General features: G+C 45.3%; 1 protein-coding gene across 1 annotated transcript; it reads left to right on the top strand.

Annotated features, from left to right (window-relative positions):
* The first annotated feature begins 10,919 nt into the window (after positions 1-10,919).
* On the top strand, positions 10,920-21,005 carry LOC106577895 (neurosecretory protein VGF). The gene is made up of 2 exons (XM_014156328.2): positions 10,920-11,135; positions 15,888-21,005. Exon 2 carries the CDS (start codon positions 15,942-15,944, stop codon positions 18,150-18,152), a length of 2,211 nt encoding a protein of 736 aa, XP_014011803.1. The 5' UTR covers positions 10,920-11,135; positions 15,888-15,941; the 3' UTR covers positions 18,153-21,005.
* The last annotated feature ends 2,881 nt before the right edge of the window (positions 21,006-23,886 follow it).

Here is a 23,886-nt window from a genome sequence, read left to right as displayed (position 1 = left end):
CTCCTTTAAACTATACCAAGAGGAAGCAGCAAAGGGAACGACCTTATAAGGTCATACAGTCACTACGCGTCACTACACCACATCTGTTGTCTCCATGGTTACTGGCCATCCATCAGCCTTGACCATACCATTAAGGGGTTATAATAATAATAATGTATTCTACTTTCATAGCGCTTTTCATTACAGACAGAATATCAAAGTGCTTGTTAAGGAAAATAAACAACAAGAAGTAATTAAAAAATAAATGTAGACTTCAATAGTAGCTAAATCAGCTACATCAAGCCAAGGTCATGAGCGGATATGGAAGATCATGGCTAGATGGTAGTAGAGGGGGTTATGTCCAAGGGCAGTCAGACAGCTCCATGTCTGCAAGGCGTCTCCTCCGACTGCAGATTCTCTGTATTGGGACTCTGTGATGAAGTTTTAGCTCCTAACAGAGTACAGCCCACTCCTTACTTCAGAAGTATCCCCCTGAGCAATGAAAAGCTGGCTAACTCCGCCTGCATAGCCTCCTCTTCGGTTACCACTGGTGAAAACAACCTAAAGTCAGTAGGTGTAATTCAAATGAAAACACACACTGGCTAGCTAGCATTAGATTTATTATGTTCATACATTTACGGGCAGGAATCCAATTCATGATATCAAAACTCGATCTGCACTCATTTAGCTATTAAAAAGTAAATAAGTGTCTAAAAATAGGCACATGAAAACGATGTACAGAATTTACATGAGCTCTCTGCCTAGGCTGCCACTAGGTACCATAGCAACTAGAGGACTCATGTAAACAGATGTAAACAGACAAAGGTCAACACCATGTTTACCCCCTCCTTTTCTCCCTTCACCTCTCCCTCCTTTCTTCTCTCTCCATCACTCCCTCTGCTATTACATCAACCACGTTTGAACTCTATCCCTCTCTTTATCCCCACATCTCCTCTACTAGCCACTTCTCTTTCATACATCTCTTTCAACCTCTCCCTTCATCCCCACTTCCAAACCAGAATCTTGTAGCCAATTCTGAATACCAAAAGAGAATCTTACCAATCAACCAGTAGACTTTCACTTTCCATGAAGGACACACCTGATAGAGCTTTCCAGAAGGCACGGAGGGGGGGTACCACCCTGCATCCCACTGCTGGCTTGCTTCTGAAGCTAAGCAGCGTCATTCCTGGTTGGTCCCTGGATGGGAGACCAGATGCTGCCAGACGTGGTTTTGGAGGGCCAGTAATCCAGATGCTGCTGGAAGTGGTTTTGGAGGACCGGTAATCCAGATGCTGCTGGAAGTGGTTTTGGAGGACCAGTAATCCAGATGCTGCCGGGCGTGGTTTTGGAGGGCGAGTAATCCAGATGCTGCCGGACGTGGTTTTGGAGAACCAGTAATCCAGATGCTGCTGGAAGTGGTTTTGGAGAACCAGTAATCCAGATGCTGCTGGAAGTGGTTTTGGAGAACCAGTAATCCAGATGCTGCTGGAAGTGGTTTTGGAGGGCCAGTAATCCAGATGCTGCCGGGCGTGGTTTTGGAGGGCCAGTAATCCAGATGCTGCCGGACGTGGTTTTGGAGAACCAGTAATCCAGATGCTGCTGGAAGTGGTTTTGGAGAACCAGTAATCCAGATGCTGCTGGAAGTGGTTTTGGAGAACCAGTAATCCAGATGCTGCTGGAAGTGGTTTTGGAGGACCAGTAATCCAGATGCTGCTGGAATTGGTTTTGGAGGGCCAGTAATCCAGATGCTGCCGGACGTGGTTTTGGAGGGCCAGTAATCCAGATGCTGCCGGACGTGGTTTTGGAGAACCAGTAATCCAGATGCTGCCGGAAGTGGTTTTGGAGGGCCAGTAATCCAGATGCTGCCGGGCGTGGTTTTGGAGGGCCAGTAATCCAGATGCTGCCGGACGTGGTTTTTGGGGGCCAGTAATCCAGATGCTGCTGGAAGTGGTTTTGGAGGGCCAGTAATCCAGATGCTGCTGGAAGTGGTTTTGGACGACCAGTAATCCAGATGCTGCTGGAAGTGGTTTTGGAGGGCCAGTAATCCAGATGCTGCCGGACGTGGTTTTGGAGGGCCAGTAATCCAGATGCTGCCGGACGTGGTTTTGGAGGGCCAGTAATCCAGATGCTGCCGGGCGTGGTTTTGGAGGGCCAGTAATCCAGATGCTGCCGGACGTGGTTTTGGAGAACCAGTAATCCAGATGCTGCTGGAAGTGGTTTTGGAGGGCCAGTAATCCAGATGCTGCTGGAAGTGGTTTTGGAGGGCCAGTAATCCAGATGCTGCTGGAAGTGGTTTTGGAGGGCCAGTAATCCAGATGCTGCCGGACGTGGTTTTGGAGGGCCAGTAATCCAGATGCTGCCGGACGTGGTTTTGGAGGGCCAGTAATCCAGATGCTGCCGGGCGTGGTTTTGGAGGGCCAGTAATCCAGATGCTGCCGGACGTGGTTTTGGAGAACCAGTAATCCAGATGCTGCTGGAAGTGGTTTTGGAGGGCCAGTAATCCAGATGCTGCTGGAAGTGGTTTTGGAGGGCCAGTAATCCAGATGCTGCTGGAAGTGGTTTTGGAGGGCCAGTAATCCAGATGCTGCCGGACGTGGTTTTGGAGGGCCAGTAATCCAGATGCTGCCGGGCGTGGTTTTGGAGGGCCAGTAATCCAGATGCTGCTGGAAGTGGTTTTGGAGGGCCAGTAATCCAGATGCTGCTGGAAGTGGTTTTGGAGGGCCAGTAATCCAGATGCTGCTGGAAGTGGTTTTGGAGGGCCAGTAATCCAGATGCTGCCGGCCGTGGTTTTGGAGGGCCGGTAATCCAGATGCTGCTGGACGTGGTTTTGGAGGGCCAGTAATCCAGATGCTGCCGGACGTGGTTTTGGAGTGATGGAAGTAAAGTTTGATCAAACACACATCCTTTAGTGGGGTGCAGGGCCAAAACTAGTCTAAAATAAATAAAGCCTGCACATACAGATGTTGTTCACTGGAAATAGCTAATGGGAAAGTCCTCATTAAGTCCTATTGGAGACACGGTTTCCTATTAAAATATCCAGTAGGATTCTCTTTGCAACAGACGTCAGTGCCAGTTGGGGGCACTCTTTCCTCTGGTCTTAATCTCAATGCTCCAGGGCAATGATGGGGACATTGCCCTGTGTAGGGTGTTGTCTTTCGGATGGGATGTTAAGCAGGTGTCCTGACTCTCTGTGGTCATCTAAAATCCCATGGCATTTATCGTAAGAGTAGCGGTGTTAATGCCGGTGTCCTGGCAAAATTCCTAACCTGGCCCCATTCCCGACCTGGCCACCTAATCATCCATACTCATTCCTAATTGGCCTAGATCATTAGTGGGTGCTACACATTGGTGGTGGATGAGGTAAGTTCCCCCCTTAAAGCTATTTGAGCATCTGGAAAGGTGCTATGTAAATGCAATCAATGATTTAGTTAATATGTACATGAAGATGAATAAGGAGAAAGACCCTTCAGGGTGTGTTGGTGGCACTATGCCCAGCTCTGTTCTGGGCAGGATGGAGAAATCTGATGTAAGACAGGAGACACACACACACACACACACACACACGGAGGATGGCCTCTCTGAATCATTCATACAGTAACATCATGCAGGCAGCATATATATCTAATTAAGATAGAAGCTTAGGATTTCCATTCCAACATGGTGCACACACACACAGAAAGTAAAGGGTCTGAATACTTATGGAAATTTGATATTTCCGTTTTTTTTATTTATTCTAAAAACCTGTTTTTGCTTAGTCATTATGGGGTATTGTGTATAGATTGATGAGGGGGAAAAAACAATGTAATCCATTTTAGAATAAGGCAACAAAATGTTAATGTAACAAAATGTGGAAAAAGTCAAGGGGTCTGAATACTTTCCGAATGCACTGTATATATACTGTGTAAAGAGCTGTGGTGTGTTTCAACTCATCACAAATGTATTGGTTGGATGTGTGTTTCAGATGCTTTTTAATGTTAGTATTACATTTTGTAAGAGGTCAAGTTACAAATAAACAAATACTGGCACTCTCACAGTATTTTGTCATATTCACTCAATCTTCCACTCTCTCATAAACACTCGCACACAAACACACCAAATTCACACGCACTGCCCCCCCACACACACTCTCCCCCAAAAGACACCTTCTCCCATACACACACTCACACAGATCGCCCACCCCAATCTCCCAAACACACACAGACCCCCGATCTCCCAAACACACACACAGAGCCCCCCCACTCCAACCTCCCAAACACACACAGAGCCCCCCACTCCAACCTCCCAAACATACACAGAGCCCCCCACTCCAACCTCCCAAACACACACAGAGCCCCCCACTCCAACCTCCCAAACATACACAGAGCCCCCCACTCCAACCTCCCAAACACACACAGAGCCCCCCACTCCAACCTCCCAAACATACACAGAGCCCCCCACTCCAACCTCCCAAACACACACAGAGCCCCCCACTCCAACCTCCCAAACATACACAGAGCCCCCCACTCCAACCTCCCAAACACACACAGAGCCCCCCACTCCAACCTCCCAAACATACACAGAGCACCCCACTCCAACCTCCCAAACACACACAGAGCCCCCCACTCCAACCTCCCAAACACACACAGAGCCCTCCACTCCAACCTCCCAAACACACACAGAGCCCCCCACTCCAACCTCCCAAACATACACAGAAGCACACACACTCTTCCTGTGTAAACCTTGCTGTGGATCGCCTGTGAGGTGATAAGTATGTCTGAGTCCCAAATTGTACTTTATTCTACATAGGGCACTACTTTTGACAAGGGCCCATCGTTTCCTGGTCAAAAGTAGTGCACTATGTAGGGAATATGGTGCCATTTAGGACTGGATGACTCACGCCAGTACATTAACAATTCTAAGAGGCTTCCAAAGGACCCTTCTCTCCAGGGGGTTGTCGTAACACAAACGAACACACTCACACTGTTTGTAAACATGTTGTGGAAGTATTGGTTCACTGTCTTGATGAAACACACACATACAGAGACACACACACACTGACACACACAAAGACACACACGCACGTACTGACACACACACACACACACACACAGGAGAGCTTATTACTGTGGTTGATGTAGGCCTAATCATCGGTAGCAGGTTCATTAACTTCCCAATCAGTCTAGAAAGCCAAGAAGCTACTTAATAATCATCACTGTGATGTGGAATTAGTCACTCAGTTAAACCATAGAAGAGACTGTATGCTTACAACAACCAGAACATGACTGACTAGGCTACTCCGTTTTTCATTTGTCTATTGAGTAATTCAAGTTACAGTTCACTCCCAAATCAAAGTTTGTCAGTTGCTTCCAGATCTCAAAACTCCCATGCACCCCAGTTGTTAGGGGGTTTCTGAAAATGTAGCTATATAGGCCTCAATCACTATGAATGGGGATCATAGGCACAACGTAATTTCCTTATTTTAGATGGTGAATATATCTGATCATTTTCTCTTTACCCCTGATATGAAGGGCACACGCTGGGGCGCATCCATCAGGACACACCGTTGTGAATCGCTCAGATACAAATGCTACACAGTAATGGAAAACTGTAAATTATAAAGCAATTGCTTGTATTATCAACAGCAATATACAGCAACATTTTAATGCAGCATACTGTAAATTATGGTGCATTGTGGGAAAATGTTGTGGGTGGGGAAAGAATTGCTGTATTTCGAATGGTACTGTGAATTCCACCCCAAAGAATACAGTACTGTACCATATTTTTTGGATCCATAAGAAGTTTTAAGGCCTTTAGAAGTGCAAGTGGTATAAAACACCAACTATTAATTAATTAATACTTAATACTAATACTAATTAATACTAAACGCTTCACCGAGGAGCCAACCTGCGTGCACCAAACGCTTGTAATTACAGTAGAATGTGAAATACAAACCCCTCCCCTCAACGGATTTCATCCATTCATCCATTTATTCATTCATTCATTCATTCTCATTACTTAGCATTTACTTATTTACAGTATAATACATTACATTTTACGGTATTGTACTGTGTCATTACACATTAGCACTCATATTTATACTACAATAGGAGTCCTGTATTATAAAATACAGAATTTTACTTGTCACCAAGCTGCCTGTAAGCTACTGTCAAATTCACAGTAACCCCTTTACAGTGTATGTCGAACAGACATTCCTCTGACATGTAGAATAACGAATCACGTCGGTTCTATTCGTGGAATTTCTATATGTTACGTTCTACAATGTTTGGCAAACGAACGTGGCCCTGCTATATCAAAGTTCTTAACTCCAGAACTTGTTGAAATGGCACTCTTGTTAAGGGTTATTGTGGGGGAGGCACCGCGTAGGCTTTACTAAATAACCATTGACTTCTTCTGGCAGGCTGAGTGAAGGAAACAGAAATCACCGTCTTGACAGTGCGCGTGGGCGGCCAATCTCTCCGACGCTCCCCGGTCCCGCACGCGTCTTATCACAAAACCTATAAGGGCATTCCTCCCACGGGTTGTTGTCATGCTGATGCACACTGACTGCCTCGGGATTATAAATGGATTCATTTAAAACAGACAGATAACCTCGCCTCGCGCGGGGCTGGGATTCCGTTGTGAATGTCTTTGCGCGCGAGGGAGATTGATCTAGCCAAGAGGAGGACACCGCTGCTAGAGCGAATCCCGCCTCATTAACTTTCAAAGTCGAACGCGGCAGAGATCCGTCTCCACCTTCGCCCCTGATGCGCACAGCGATGGCAGCAGCAGGCAGCGCGACTGGTTTTCTGTTTTAAAATAGGCCTATACCTGGCACGTGGCATTCTCCACCAACTGCTTCAAAGGGCGGAAGTGAAGTGATGAACGAGAGAGGTTGAGTTGTTTTTACGGCCTAGAACCACCCACGCGACATTATGGAAAATATTGTGCAGCAGGCAGCCAACCTATAATTAACGGCCCCTGGTATTAGGGAGCTGTTTGGAGTTCGAGACTCGAGCAATCAAGCCAACGCAAAGCACTCATAGTCACTGGCGCGATGATGACAAATCTACTGTTCAGAACGGAAATGAACTGGACTGAACACAAAACATCTCGAACAATATAAACCGACAACAAAAACCATACTACTGTCTCTGTATTATCCTAAATTAAAAGAAATGATGTCTCATGATTCATTGAATGAATCATTCAACCCCGGGGATATTTGATTAGGCAGGCTAGCCCTCTAATGAAAAGCTTTGGCACAGGCAGCACCATGTACACAACCACATGACTCTGCGAATAGAACATTACTCCTGCCATGGATTCTGTTTTGTTCCGCCGCATAAACATTTGAATGGGCTGTTTTTAATTCCCCCATATAGCCAACCAGATTTAGGTTATCAGGCTACTTAAATGCAATAGAATCCGGGGAGACACCAGTGATCACTAACAAATGTGAGTCATGACACGATTCCTGTTTAATGCTGAGCAAATAGAATACAAATAACAATAAAAACACCACTACAGCAACCAGACTAGACAAAATGTACGACAACGGATGCATTTAGGAAAGGAACCTTCGTCGAGAGTGAAAGATGTGAATGTAGGCCTATGCCTCTTTAAACCACGGTCCGCCTGCCCGGTAAAGCCTGCGGAGGGTTTTTTGTGAATGGAATGCGGCATCCATTATCGGAACTCCCTGGCTGAAGACAGAATGCGCTCGAGTTGTCTGGTGCCAGAAGGAATACAGGCAAGCAGCGAGACGCCATTGATCAAAGGCAGAAACTATACAGACAAAACCCCTATGTCATTGTCACATTCAGACAAAATAGTCAGTGCTTGTAAAATAGAAGGGTATTTTTTTCATTAAAAACGAGAAAGAGTTAGTGCGCTCGTTTAAGAAAGCGTGCAGCATCCATGCGCAATATCAATCAGTAGGCCTATAGACAAATAATGTATCGCCAACAATGTTTTGTTTTGAACAGTGACTTCATGCGAAATGCCAGTCAGACAGAACTGACACAGCGACGCACACAACTCGCGGATGCAGTGATTTATTTCGACTGCGGCCGCGACAGACAACCTCAACAACACAACACTGCTCGCCAGCCTCCTCCCCATCGGTTCCTGACTCTCAACCGGCCAGATTAGCTAATCAATGCGGACTAAGCTGGAGGAGAAGACCCATCCCGGTGCGGTGTGTGTGGGCTGCTCTCCAGCAGCAGCCGGATGCAGAGGGAGACACCGTGGGTGCAGATTATGGCAGTCCTTGTGATGCTGATCCGTGCAGCTGACGATGCAAAAACTAAAGCTGAAATTGGAAGGCCTAGTCAAAAGCCTTCCAACGACATATAATGATGCTACAGCCTATATTTACTACACACAAATAAGCTAATAATAATGCAACGGTCCTACATTTAACTAATACACATTATATGCCTATCCCTATAGTTAGGCAATCAGAGTTGTCCTGCCTATAGCTATAAAGGGAAAGGGGGAAACCTAGTCAGATGTACAACTGAATGTATTCAACTGAAATGTGTCTTCCGCATTTAACCCAACCCCTCTGAATCGACATCCACGTCTTCGGCGCCCGGGGAAGCGTGGGTTAACGACCGATTTTTACCTTGTCGTCTCGGGGATTCGATCCAGCAACCTTTCGGTTATTAGCCCAACGCTCTAACCAGGCCTGTGCTATAGGCATAGTTAAACTATTGAGATAATTGAGAATAGTAGTGTTATTTCTGTTTACAGAGTTGGCCTGCCTATAGCTAGGCATATTAAACTACCAAATGTGAGAATTAGTTTCGACTTCACATTCAAACATATATCATCCAACCCATGTCCCAAAGCGTCCACGCGGGCAGCTTTAGAGGTGAGTCACTGCGGTGAAAGGAGGACGCTGCAAAACACCGAACCCGCGCGCTCTAATGTTGAGTGGCATACGGTAATGCTCAACGGTTATAGGAAGATATGCCCCCTTAGCTCCCGATTACCGGCCTAATTTATCTCTGCTGGTAACACACGCATGCAGGCCGTTATGCACGTACGCGCGCACGCGCACGCACACACACACTGAACACTGTGGTGTCACACGCACAGGCCTACACATGCAAGCACGCACATAAAGAACAGTGTCACACACACACCCTTCTCCCTCTCACATGCATCCGTGTCCAATCACTGAAAGAGTCAGACTGGCGCCACTCATTGCAGCCAGCACCACCATCAGATTCAATTATCCTTCAATTTGATTGGATTGTTCTCTCCATACAGCAGTGCACGCCTTGGAAATTCATAATGTTTAAACAAGAGCAAAGGGCCGAGGAGCCGGTAGATAGTAAATTAGTCCTGCGTTGACCATGTCAGAACGGACACAGGCCTAATTTACTTAATAGGTACATTAAGGTAAAGATGGTGAAGGCAACATTGTGTTTGTTCTCTCTCTCTCTCTCTCTCTCTCTCTCTCTCTCTCTCTCTCACACACACACACACACACACACACACCTTTAACCAACCTTTATAGTCTTGGCAGTGCCGTTATTGCTTTTCTTAAGTGCCCCCGGGCAATTCTTTACAGCCCTGGCTATGCCTCTCGATGGATTGTGAGTTAATTTAGTGTCCCACCCCAGTTCATTAGAAGTAATACGTAAATGGAAGTACATGCTTCTCGGGAGATAATAACGTTCACCGTGCTTAATGTGTTTTATCTTTTGCACTTCCTCCGAAGTCACGTGAACGGTTTAGACACATCCGTTGAATGTGGGATTTCCAAAACGGATCCATATAAATAAAGAATAGAATGTTATCAAGTTATCTTGGAGTTCTATTTCATCAGTACATGCAATACATAGGCCTATAAGTTGTCGTTTGTATTTTGATAAACAACAGACAATATATTATTGTCATTACACATGCACTAAAATTAAATACAATTATATAAGTCCAATACAGAACAACAACAAAAAAAACATGCTAGACTAATTCACCAATTTCCCCCGTGGTCTAAAGTGCGTGGCCAGCTCGCACTAGGAGCCCTACAATACACACAACCAGACAGAAGCCAGCAACAGTTCAGTGGAATGTTGGCGGAGGTAAGTGAGACAGCGAGTAGTGATGCAACTGCAAGCCTGGCAAGGCAAGCTCCAGTGGGAAAGATTCCTCCGCACTGCACTGGGCTGGCAAAGTGCCAAAACACTTCAAATTAGACCGGTGGGCCTATACTTCTATAAACTATATTATGACAGCTGTCTAAAATTGAGAAAGGGATGGTTTAGGCCTACATATCTCTGTCTCAGTTTAAAATAAAATCTACTTCATCTTCTATTATGATTCAATATTATTGCTTTCATCAAAAATAATCATAACATCAGGGCCGGCCCTGGGCATAAGCAATATAAGGGGTCGCTTAGGGCCACCGGCCGCTAGGGGGGCCATCAACCGCCCCAATTTGCTTTAAAACCACAACCTTTTCTCTATGCCTCATGGCAGAATGGAGACAAGGGGTCCACCAAATCTAGCGTATGGCCCCAAAAAAGTTAGGGTCGGCCCTGAATAACATGACGTCTGCCTGTCATATGACCCTGCATTCGCTTTGAAATCATACTTCGATATTCTGATATTGTCATAACAACCAAACCCCTGAATGCTCACGCTGTGTCAGTATTCAGTTCACACTGGCTCCACATCTGGGGGAGAGAAACCTCCTATCTCACTCTCCCTCTTCCCCCTCCAGCGGGAGAAATACTATTTCATTCACCCCGCTTCCGTTCATTCATCAGGGTACTGCAGTGTGGCAGAGCCAGAACGCTCGTTGGTTCGTTCGATCGAAGCTAAAATTCTTATCAATGAAAGCTTGCTGACGTCAATGGGGGGAAACGCTGACATCGGGTCACGTGGGCAGCGAGGGCGGACGTATAAAGACGCGGCGCTGTCCGCGGTTCTGAAAATACTCACTGAAACAGACACACACACAACAACAGTAGGGATGGAAACCTAAAGCGAAAAATAACAACAAGTACTTTATACAGACGCTTCCGAACAATACAGAGCTTTATTTGTTTTAGGAAAACATTGGTGTATTGAGTTATAGAGTAGGAAGCTGAGTCAGAGAGAGGTTTGAGGAGTGACAGTATACTAAACCAGACTGCGCTTCTGGATTCATCACAAGACTCCAGGTAAGAAGGACAAACTTATTCATAATTTCTTCATTTGAAAGTGATCAAACTGACTGACATACCAACTGACATGTAGCCTACAATTAAAAAAGAATGTGGTGGAAATCTAAATGGCCATTGTGAATGTGTTACTGTTTGGGACATCCACCTTCCTTTGTGTTGGACATACTAGTTGAAACAAATACATTAGGAACAGAAATGTTGGTACACAAGCTTACAAAATAATTATTTTAAGACAAAGCCCAATAGGAACTATGCAAAGCCTACAAGGAAATGGGTGTGGATTAGAATGATTTTGATGAGCTTGGCTAACGATTGTGATAATAATGTTGACAATGATTACCGGAGATGGTGATAATTGTCATATCATCATCATAACCATCATCATCATCATAGCCACGCTTCTCCTCAGTCTTCCATCATCCTTCCATCACCATGGCATCACCAACTGCCAAAAATAAAGACAAAGGGTGAAAGTGACCCTTTAAAGAGCCGCGTTTGGCTGCGTTAGAGAGTGGTTTTGGCTGCGTTAGAGAGTGGTTTTGGCTGCGTTAGAGAGTGGTTTTGGCTGCGTTAGAGAGTGGTTTTGGCTGCGTTAGAGAGTGGTTTTGGCTGCGTTAGAGAGTGGTTTTGGCTGCGTTAGAGAGTGGTTTTGGCTGCGTTAGAGAGTGGTTTTGGCTGCGTTAAAGAGTGGTTTTGGCTGCGTTAGAGAGTGGTTTTGGCTGCGTTAAAGAGTGGTTTTGGCTGCGTTAGAGAGTGGTTTTGGCTGCGTTAGAGAGTGGTTTTGGCTGCGTTAGAGAGTGGTTTTGGCTGCGTTAGAGAGTGGTTTTGGCGGTTTTGGCTGCGTTAGAGAGTGGTTTTGGCTGCGTTAGAGAGTGGTTTTGGCTGCGTTAGAGAGTGGTTTTGGCTGCGTTAGAGAGTGGTTTTGGCTGCGTTAAAGAGTGGTTTTGGCTGCGTTGGAGCGTGGTTTTGGCTGCGTTAGAGAGTGGTTTTGGCTGCGTTAAAGAGTGGTTTTGGCTGCGTTAAAGAGTGGTTTTGGCTGCGTTAGAGAGTGGTTTTGGCTGCGTTAGAGAGTGGTTTTGGCTGCGTTGGAGAGTGGTTTTGGCTGCGTTAAAGAGTGGTTTTGGCTGCGTTAAAGAGTGGTTTTGGCTGCGTTAAAGAGTGGTTTTGGCTGCGTTAGAGAGTGGTTTTGGCTGCGTTAGAGAGTGGTTTTGGCTGCCTTGGAGCGTGGTTTTGGCTGCCTTGGAGCGTGGTTTTGGCTGCGTTAAAGAGTGGTTTTGGCTGCGTTAAAGAGTGGTTTTGGCTGCGTTAAAGAGTGGTTTTGGCTGCGTTAGAGAGTGGTTTTGGCTGCGTTAGAGAGTGGTTTTGGCTGCGTTGGAGAGTGGTTTTGGCTGCGTTAAAGAGTGGTTTTGGCTGCGTTAGAGAGTGGTTTTGGCTGCGTTAAAGAGTGGTTTTGGCTGCGTTAAAGAGTGGTTTTGGCTGCGTTAAAGAGTGGTTTTGGCTGCGTTAGAGAGTGGTTTTGGCTGCCTTGGAGCGTGGTTTTGGCTGCGTTAAAGAGTGGTTTTGGCTGCGTTAGAGCGTGGTTTTGGCTGCGTTAAAGAGTGGTTTTGGCTGCGTTAAAGAGTGGTTTTGGCTGCGTTAGAGAGTGGTTTTGGCTGCGTTAAAGAGTGGTTTTGGCTGCGTTAGAGAGTGGTTTTGGCTGCGTTAGAGAGTGGTTTTGGCTGCGTTAAAGAGTGGTTTTGGCTGCGTTAAAGAGTGGTTTTGGCTGCGTTAAAGAGTGGTTTTGCGCGTGAAACCAATGTTGATGCTGCTTTTAGAATATAGTTAGTTGAGCATCTTTTTTATGTGTATAAACACGAATTGCTTGGCTTTTTTCTATACTCACATGCATTCTCATGTTACTGTGGTTATACAGTTCATGCATTTTTAATTTCGAAACAACAGAGAGAAATTCCACCGGATCGTAGAAGCGTGGTGCAGAGCAGATTAAGGCGAGATAGGGCTTCTTAAAATCGGATTACTAATGTACTTTGAGAGAGAGAGAGAGAGAGTAAGAAGAGAGGCGGTTAAAATATGCTTTTTGATGACTGTACAAAGTGAAGCCTACCACACAGCTAAAGTATTAAGTAGCCTATGACAATGTGACTAATTAAGACTGCAAAGGATATACAATAATTGCCAGGTGAAATAGATCCTTGCTATACAGTTTGCACACACAGAACTTTACATATTAGGAAAAATCAGTCTCAATGGGAAGAAAGTGAGATGGATGGTGCATCATCAAGCCAGGTCATTGTAGATTGTTTCCTAATCTCTCTCTGTGGATTACACTGATCCATCTGTGATATAATGAGCGAGGGGTCAAACCTCAATACTGGTCCCAAATGGCACCCTCTTGACTATTTACTGCGCTATTGTTGACCAGGACCCATGGGGCTCTAGTCAAAAGTAGTGCACTATATTGGCAATAGGCTGAGCGTGCCATTGGGACGCACTTCAATGCGGCATCATGATCCTTTAATCTTGTAGGCCTATATCCTTTTTCAATCGCATCTAGATTCTATGACTATAAATAGCTGCAACGAATAAAGATTCGTTCCAGTGGTTAAATCCAATGGGGTTATGTTTGATATTGTTGCGGCTGTAATGGATTCGTATAATGGAGATTATCAATTGTGATTGAATATCTGATCAATCTATTCATGCTTTTTGTTCTACTTCTCAGAGACAGAAAAACATTCATCTTAAAGTATTGTGCAGTTAGGTTACGTCATTTATGGATCGATATTATACTGCATAGGCTACATAGAATATGATCAATGTGAAATCTGTTGTTGCCATGGCCACAGATATAGATGACCTTACAAGTCTAACAATTCTGCTAATAGTTCTCTGTAGCCCTATCGCGGCGTCGCGCGGAACGCGCCTTGGAACGCTTTCTTTCCGCGTTCACATGCGAAACGCATATTAAAACTTGCAGCACCAGCTCTAGACACTGAGACAATTACGTTTTTGTTAGAAGAGTGAAGGCGCGAGAAAATATGTATATATAAAAAAAACTGTACAGGATAACCCAAATCGACGAAGGAGAGTTGTACTTATCTTGACACCTTCCAGTAGAAGTCCCACTGGTAGGCCTATATATTATGTGTAAGAGATAACCAATGAGGGGCTATGCGTTCCATGGAAAATAATGAATGACGTGGAATGTGTGTTCCACAACGCGCTAGCAGAGCGGAACTGACCTTCCACAGAGTTGCATTATTTTCCAGAGAACTCATAGTTGATTATATGCCATGGCTATAATTTAAAACATTTGCATAAAAATGTGTTTATTTGCCGGTATAAATGTGTTCAACTTCCACTAAAATAGCTAGCAAGTTGACTAGATCGCTACAACAGTTGCCATGGTAACCAAACAAACAGACTCGCTAGTTTAGCTAACCAAAGCATCAGTCCTAGCCAGCTCAAACAAAACTTGTAGAAATTAACTATAGCCATCGAAATCTACCATGCAAATATATACCGTGTATTCAACAACGCCATGGTATATAGTAGTTTAGGCTGTAGAGCTAAGAAGTTAAATTGAGGAAAATCCAATTTGTTCAATTTGGACATGAAAGGTGTTGTTGTGAAAGCAATTAATGTGAGCCATGGAATTAAATGAATGGTTTATTACCATGAAAAGCAAGCACGCCCATTCACAGACACCCAGCCAAGTCTAGTTGTTTTAGCTTACCTTGTATATGAACATTCGATTCACTTTTGTTGCGGAGTGTTGCTTTTTGAGCTGTGGTCCTCTGTAGCTCAGTTGGTAGCGCATGGTGCTGGCAACGTCCAGATAGAGGGTTTGATTCCTGGGACCACCCCATACGTAAAAATAATGCACACTTGACTGCAAGTCGCTTTGGATAAAAGCATCTGTTAAAATGTTATGTTACTAAATGTTGAGGGAAAGACATTGATAAGACATCTTACGTGGGTCTCTACGCTCAATTTATGTTATTTGTTGACCTGCACAGAAGGTGAATGAATATAGTGGTTTACCTATTATATGTGTGATATTTATGGTGGGAAACATGTATAGACTACTGGTAGTGTCGAGGCTTACCAGATGTCTAGACTGTAAAAGACGATTCTGAGTTGCTTTCCTCTAGTTACCACAGCCAAAATTGGCTATAGCATAATAATTAATGAAAGCAAAAATGTGCTTTTTGGACTTCATTTAAAGGTTAAGGTTAGGCATAAGGTTAGCAGTGTGGTTAAGGTTAGGGTTAGGTTTAAAATTACATTTTAAGAAGATAAATTGTAGAAATGGGCAGGGTAGTGACAACCTAAATTGAGAAATGTTTTCACTGCTAGATGAGTCTTGACTTTGACTACTCCTCTTGGGTTCTTTTCTTTGGTTCACGTCGTCATTCCGTTACACAGGCCAACTCACTTCCAGCAATACATTTCACTTTAATGCTGTGAGCTAATGGTTTTACTGGCAATGAAACTACCTAGTTTAAAAAGAGGAGAGAACCTGATCTGAACTGTATATGGTATAGTTTCATTAAACCACAAAACAATTAGTATCATCCCTGTAAAACCTTTCACTACAGATAAACACTTTACATTGTACAAGGGGAGGGGATTCCATATAATTAAAATTATATATTGGTTCACCAATTTTTATCATCCTAACATAAATCTCTCTCTCTCTGTCTCTCTCTCTCCCTCCTCTCTCTCTTTCTCCCCATTTCTTTCCAGGCACATCACATCACCTTCCCTCGCCCCTCCCCCCCTTGTCCGTTCTGTGTGGTCATGACGCAGAGCCAATTCGCCACAAGTGCCCTTATCCTACTGGTCATCCTGCTGGGAATCACCCTAACCCTTCCGCCTGCCACCTCCGTCCCTGTGCCGACCGAGACACACAGCCCCAGCGACAGCCATGCTCCTCCACCTCCTGGGCTTAGGCTACCCGAGGGAGAAAGGGATGTGCGGGAAGGGAAGAAGGGCGGACTTCCACGGAGAGAGCGAGCAGAGGAGGAGGAAGAGGAGAGTGAGCTTTTCGGAGACATGGACCCCAAAACGTTAGCGGCCGTTCTGCTGGAGGCGATGAATAAGCCGCACGGGGAGAGGATGAACGGAGGCGTGGAGGATGGGAGCAAGGATGAGGAGAGAGGGGAGGAGGAGGAGGGAGAAAGGCAAGAGGAGAAGGGAGAGGAGGTGAGAGCTGCGTTGGAGGAGGGAGCGGACCGAGACAGGGACGGTCGAGAGGAACTTGAGTTGGTGATGGCCGCCGCTGCAGAGCAGGGCACGGAGGAGCGACAGAGGGAGGAGGAGGAAGAGAGGAAGAGAGCACAGGAGGAGGAAGAAAGACTAACAGAGAAGGTGACTAGCCGTACCACCAGCCAGACTGTTCCTGTGAAGGAGAAACAACCTCCGACGGTAGAAGAAAGAGGGGAGGAGGTGGGAGTAAAGGAGGTAGGGGCCAGAGAGGAGGTGCAGAAGGGACCTCCCACCTCCCAGGAGATCCAACAAGAGGAGCAGGAGCAGCTAAGCCCAGAGGAGGTGCAGAACCTCCAAACCATGTTGGAGGAACTACAGAACTACAACACAGCCAACAAGAGAGAGAGGGAGTCCCAGGCCCAGGAGCAGAGAGAGAGGGAGTCCCAGGCCCAGGAGCAGAGAGAGAGGGAGAGCAGGGGCTACAACCAACATGACACAGACCAAGCCCTGATGGACAACCAGATAAAACCTAAAGTGAAAGGAGGATATCCACTAGCCATGTCCAAGAAGAAGCTCAAATGGCAGGAGGAGACTCAGAAAGCCCTGAACATGCCCACCTATAGAGGAGGCAACTTCATGGACCACTTTGACGACAATTTGGCTCACCAAACGGCTGAGGATGAGGAGGATGATGAGGGAGACGAAGATGAAGAGGAGGTGTTGAGCCCCCAGGAAGAGGAGAGGAGAGCGAAGGAGGAGCAGGAGGAGGTCAGGAGGCAGGCGAAGGAGGCACAGAGGGCCAAAGCTGAGGAGGAGAAGTTGGCGGATATCGCCTCAGACATGCTCCTGCAGTACATGGTTAAACAGGACAAAGGGAAGTACTCCAACCAGAACAAGAAGACCCTGCTGTCCAACGCAGCCGAGGACAAGCGCTCCGATGAGGAGGTGGTCAGCGAGGATGACGATATTGATCCTCAGACCATCGATAAGCTCATCGAAATCTCCAGTAAACTCCACCTCCCAGCAGACGACATTGTCGACATCATCAGCGACGTCGAGAAGAAGAAGAAGAAAGACACTCCTGAGATGTTACCCTGGCAACGACCCCAGCAACGACCCCTAGTTCCCCCAGCAGCCCCCGCCTTTGACACCCAGCCTTCGGCCCCACGCAATCCCACACTGAATCAGCCTTCTCCAGCCATCAACCCCCTCAAGGCCTGGTTCATGGACATATCCTCCTCAAAACAAGACCCAAACGTCTGGATCAAACCGCGACACAAGTCCTTTCGGACCTCCTCCTCCAACTACCCTGCCTATCCCTTCTACCAACAGAGGCCTTACCAAGGGTACTACCCCCTCTACTTCCCCCCTCCCAAGCCCAAACCTCGCTACTACGCCAAATCCTCCCTCAACGACCTCCTGTCGAATTCTCTGGACTACGACTTTGACTTCCCCCCCAAGAGGAGGTACCGTCCCTGGGTACAACCCCGCCCAAGGAATCCCCCCGTGGCACTCCGGCAGAAGCTCTACTACCCCAAATACCTCCTCCCCTCACACCCCCGGACGTACAACCACCTCCCCATCCCCATGGCCAAACCCCGGTCGTCGCCTCCCAGGGGTCAGGTTCAGCCTCGACGTCGGCATGGTTACTATTACCAAGCGCCCCCAGCGCCTCTAGTGACCCGGGACCAAGATTATTATGGGATGCAGGGGTTGGGGCAGCAGCAGCAAGACAGTGACGAAGACCTGGAGAACTACATTCAACAGGTCTTTATGAAACCCAGACCCAGAATGTATCAGTGAAGGGAGAGGAGAGAAAGAAAGAGGGAGCACGAGAGAGAGAGAGGGGAAAAAGGGAGGAAGAGGTAACAATGGAATGTTTATTTTTCTCACCGCTTACTTTTGATTTTGGGTTTGAGTCTCATGTCTTTTTAATGTTTAGCTTGATTTTGGTCGAAAAGCAACACAAAAATGTAATTTAGCGGTGGGGGGGGGGGATTGGCTTTCGTTCGCTGTAGAGTATAAAAGAAACTTGCAGATAGGAGGAAACATCCATTCATTCATTCCTCCACTTTGGAAGATCACATGAGAAACTGAGGGTCATTGTCCAGAATGACTTTAAGAGGGGCACAAAACCAACCATGTATAGAACTATAAAACATACAGAACTCTCCAGTGGAACTCCCGGAACTACGACTCTCACCATGTCATCATGGAATCCTGGCGGATATGAGGGAGCATCAGCATCATTCAGAGGACATTAATCATTGAGGGTGATTCCCAGATAGTACCTTATTCCTTATGTAGTGTAGAGTTCTAGGGGCCCTGGTCAAAAGTAGTGCACTACATAGGTAATAGGGTGCCATTTATGATGCAGCCTGACAACCATGTTGCCCGTCATTCGAAACTTTTGAGTTTTGTAGTTAACAAATACTCAGATGTCAATGATTGGAACCAAAATGTGCAGTCAAACATGTTTATATTCCAAAAGACTAGCCATCGCTATTGGAGCAGAGGCCCCATCGATATTAAGCCTTACCAACATGTGTGTTAGGTTTTATTATTAAATGAGCATTTACATGATCGTTCTAGTTATACATCATTGTTTGTAGAAAATTAAACTTGTAAAAAAAGATTGAATTGCACCTTTTCAAGAACTCACAGATACAAGCAGTTATTCTAAAGGAGAAAAACTCACCATTATTCCATTGATACCCTTGATAAGTTGCCATAGCATATGCAGTCCAAGACTGTCAATTCATTCAAAATATGTTTTCTTTTGTATTTTTTTCCCTTTTGAGTGTTACTTGTCTGTTTTTATCAATTCTGTTTTGTTTTTTGTCATAATGTTTTTGCATAATGTTTGATTTTTTTGTAAATTGCCCGTCTGCAGACAATTTGATGATTTTATTTCTGTATTTGTAATGTACTTTATTTATTTTTTAATTACAAAGTAGTGCTAAGATTTACATATTCATACATTCCAAATATTAGTAAGACAAAGTGATTTTAATGAAAAGAAGCTGAAAATACTGAAATACAGTTTTATATTGCCTTATTATTATGAATTCCCCCTCATCTTGCTAAAGGCGGTCAGCTTTGTTACCGTGGTAGAATTTCATGGAGTGACGCTCTTGTAGGGAGTAAAATGGGGTTGTGATCTCAATTCCATTCGATCTCAAGTCGATTCAGAGAATGAATTACAATATTCGATTCACAAATAGAAAAACGGTATGGGGATTTTTCAATGAAACTGACATGAGTTGGAAAGGAATCTTCCCGCGTTCCCGATGAATGAGTGATATGAGAAGAGAAAAGGGAAAATAAAAAGACTGAAAAGGTCAAGGATATTCACTCTGTGCTACCATAGAGAAACAAATATGGCTCTGTTTATGCCTTTAGAGGCTGCAGAGAGGACCGGGATTCAGAATCTCACAGGTGTTACAGGAAATCAATATCTAATCACCTCCAAATCCTTACTCATTTAATATTGCCTTGGGAACCAAACCCCAACAAACTCCCATTTTGTCACGTTTACCTGCCCAAGTCTTCAACTAACCATGTGGCAATCTCATAGCCGAGACAAGGTGTGCATCCCAAATGGATCCCTATTCCCTTCATAGTGCACTACTTTTGACAGAGCTCACTGTTCAAAAGTAGTGCACTGCACAATATAGTGAAAAGGGTACCATTTGGGACGAACCCATTGGCCATAGCTCAATCAAACACAGCATAGACAATCTCAAAGTGAAACCATTTTCAATGTGACTGACGCCACAGACACTTGCGAAAAATCCCTTATTTTACAGAATAGATGAGGGGAGAAACACTGGGGGAACATTGGGAGTGGTGTTTGATTTGATATGTGTGTTCCGCTTGACTGACATTTAGACTTGGCACCTTATTCCCTACATAGTGCACTACCTTTGATTAAAGAAATGGCACCTTATTCCCGTACATAGTGCCCTACTTTTGATCAAGGCCCGTAGGCCACTATTGGTAATAGTGTGTCATTTAGGACGCACCCTTGTGACTGTTCCAGTTCGTTGAACTGAACTCATTGCCATTTGATATTTGAACAGGTTCACCGTTTACTAGGAACACTGATCAAAGGGGACAGGCTCACCCTTCAAAACCTGGTACTCAATACTGAAGTTCCCTAACTGTGAGGTATCTGCTGTAGGAGAAAAAGAGACCAAGAGATGTTAAAGAAAGTCATGAAATGAGGGAGGGACCTAAAACGTTACTTTCATTTTGAAACAGTTTTTTTGATTAAGGGACGAAAAGAGAGGGAGAGAAATAGAAAGGGTTGGGGATGATTGAAGAGAGAGAAAGACAGACAGAAGACAGTTTCTGCTGCATGTACCTGCATCTAAAATGTGTTGCTTCTTTTTGATGAACTTAACAAGCATTGAAAAAAAGTATAAAAAAAAACTAAAATAGCTAAAAGATGACTTTATAGACGTATGACGTACCAGATATAAAACCCTGTTGAAGTCTTGTACGAGGATGTTGTTCTGATCTATGTACTCTATGTCTAGCTGTACCTTGTATCTATATCGTAATAAACATGCGTATTGCTGATTGTAAATAACCGCATGTATCCATGATGACTAGTTTTGCTACACAGAAAGAAATAAAATCAACTATTTTTTATTATGAAACTGAAATGCCTTTTTTTTTACAACTCTTTTTTAGTAGACATTTTGTGAAGTTATATTTTCTGACGACACCTTTGCTTCCTTTTCCTACCTATCATACGGCAGCAATAATGGGGGGAAAAAAAACATTATGAAAACATTATGCTTGATACCTTCAGTTCTATATCCACGATAGCAGTGGTGCACAGTTTGGTATTTGCCTTAGCACTACACACCTGATTCAAATCATCAAAGCTTGATGATGTTGATCATTTGAATCCATTGTGTAGTGTTAGGGCAAAAACAAAAACTGTACACCCCTTTGGGTCCCCAGGACCAGGATTGAGAACCACTGCAAAATTAACTTTAAAAAAACAAAAGTAGGTGGGATGATTTACAGAAATCCTGGTAGGAGGATCCGGATGTCCTGCTTATTCCATCCTGAATCCAGGAATCTTCCAACTGGGAATTCTGGAAAATCTAGGAATTTGGGAGAAGTTAACTGAATTTTGCAACCCAACCTGTGTGATCTGTTAGTTTTTAGAATGTGAAGTATACAGGCCAACTCAGCTACTGCTGCCATATAATGTACAGTATACAGGCCAACTCAGCTACTGCTGCCACATAATGTACAGTATACAGGCCAACTCAGCTACTGCTGCCATATAATGTACAGTATACAGGCCAACTCAGCTACTGCTGCCACATAATGTACAGTATACAGGCCAACTCAGCTACTGCTGCCATATAATGTACAGTATACAGGCCAACTCAGCTACTGCTGCCACATAATGTACAGTATACAGGCCAACTCAGCTACTGCTGCCATATAATGTACAGTATACAGGCCAACTCAGCTACTGCTGCCATAGAATGTACAGTATACAGGCCAACTCAGCTACTGCTGCCATAGAATGTACAGTATACAGGCCAACTCAGCTACTGCTGCCATAGAATGTACAGTATACAGGCCAACTCAGCTACTGCTGCCATAGAATGTACAGTATACAGGCCAACTCAGCTACTGCTGCCATATAATGTACAGTATACAGGCCAACTCAGCTACTGCTGCCATATAATGTACAGTATACAGGCCAACTCAGCTACTGCTGCCATATAATGTACAGTATACAGGCCAACTCAGCTACTGCTGCCATATAATGTACAGTATACAGGCCAACTCAGCTACTGCTGCCATAGAATGTACAGTATACAGGCCAACTCAGCTACTGCTGCCATAGAATGTACAGTATTCAGGCCAACTCAGCTACTGCTGCCATTCTTTCCGTCATAATAACACGACTAGCTCACATCCTGCCTGAGACTTACAGCCAATCAATGCCAACACACCACTCATTCATTCTATACTGATTGGAGGGATGAGGGAGGGATGGAAGGAGAAAGGGGGGATGGAAGGAGAAAGGGGGGATGGAAGGAGAAAGGGGGGATGGAAGAAGAAGGGGGGCATGGAAGGAGAAAGGGGGGATGGAAGAAGAAGGGGGGCATGGAAGGAGAAAGGGGGGATGGAAGGAGAAAGGAGGGATGGAAGGAGAAAGGGGGGATGGAAGGAGAAAGGAGGGATGGAAGGAGAAAGGGGGGATGGAAGAAGAAGGGGGCATGGAAGGAGAAAGGGGGGATGGAAGGAGAAGGGAGGGATGGAAGGAGAAGGGAGGGATGGAAGGAGAAAGGGGGGATGGAAGGAGAAAGGGGGATGGAAGGAGAAGGGAGGGATGGGAGGAGAAAGGGGGGATGGAAGGAGAAGGGAGGGATGGAAGGAGAAAGGGGGGATGGAAGGAGAAAGGGGGATGGAAGGAGAAAGGGGGGATGGAAGGAGAAAGGGGGATGGAAGGAGAAGGGAGGGATGGGAGGAGAAAGGGGGGATGGAAGGAGAAGGGAGGGATGGAAGGAGAAAGGGGGGATGGAAGGAGAAGGGAGGATGAGTGAAGGAAGAAGTGTGGATGTGAGGGATGTGAGGGATGTGAGGGAGGAGGACGGAAGAGGGAGATGAGAGAACGACGGAAGTGAGGAATACAGGGATGAAGAAAGGTTGTGTTGCTTTCATAAAACATGCTCCCCTAAGGAGAGAGATGAGAGGAAGAAGTGGAAGAGGGAAGGATGTGGAAGAAGGCTTGGTGTGTGTGTGTGTGTGTGTGTGTGTGTGTGTGTGTGTGTGTGTGTGTGTGTGTGTTCAGGGAGTTGTTAAGAGGTTAAATTGGTGATCAGAGGAAAGGTTGATCACTGCTCACTGGGGAAATGGATACACACACAAGCAGAAGAAGAAGGGAGGGAGAGGAGAAAGAGGTGGAAGGAGAGAAGGGAGAAGTCATATCAGACTACATGTACCGACAAAGCCCCTCGGTGGTGCTGCGATGTCTGGGACCTACCACTGTTACTGGGGAGGGTCAAACATGCATCCCTGCCATGCTTAGATCCAGAGCACAGGGCTTTGATCCCAGAGCTTTGATCCCAGTAACGAGTGCCCGTTTCCCCCTTGTTGAACAGGTGGGCTGCCCCCCCCTGGAGCCTTCTGGAGCTAAGAAATCTGATGGAGATTCATGCTGTCAAAGGTTATTCAATAATTTGGCTAGGGAGGCATGGGATACATGGATGGGTGAAGTGTGGGGGGGTTCTGTGTGTGTGTGAGAGAGAGAGAGAGAGAGAGAGAGAGAGAATGATAATAATAATAATAATAATAATAATAATAGACTATCAGAAACAAACAAACGGAATATAAATAGTCTAAATAAAGAGATCGATAAAAAATAGATGAGAGAATGAAAGTGAAGAGAGGATAGATGGAAGGAGGAAGGTGGGAGGGATGGGGGATGAGAGGAGAAGGGGATGGAGAGAAGGAGGGATGAGAAGAGCAAGAGAAGGGAGGGAGGGAGGGATGGGAT

The sequence above is a fragment of the Salmo salar genome, chromosome ssa18 (assembly GCF_905237065.1).
Source record: "Salmo salar chromosome ssa18, Ssal_v3.1, whole genome shotgun sequence".
NCBI classification, from domain to species: Eukaryota; Metazoa; Chordata; class Actinopteri; order Salmoniformes; family Salmonidae; genus Salmo; species Salmo salar.
Note: the sequence above shows the minus strand (reverse complement) of the source record. Positions and strands in the feature narration are given on the sequence as shown.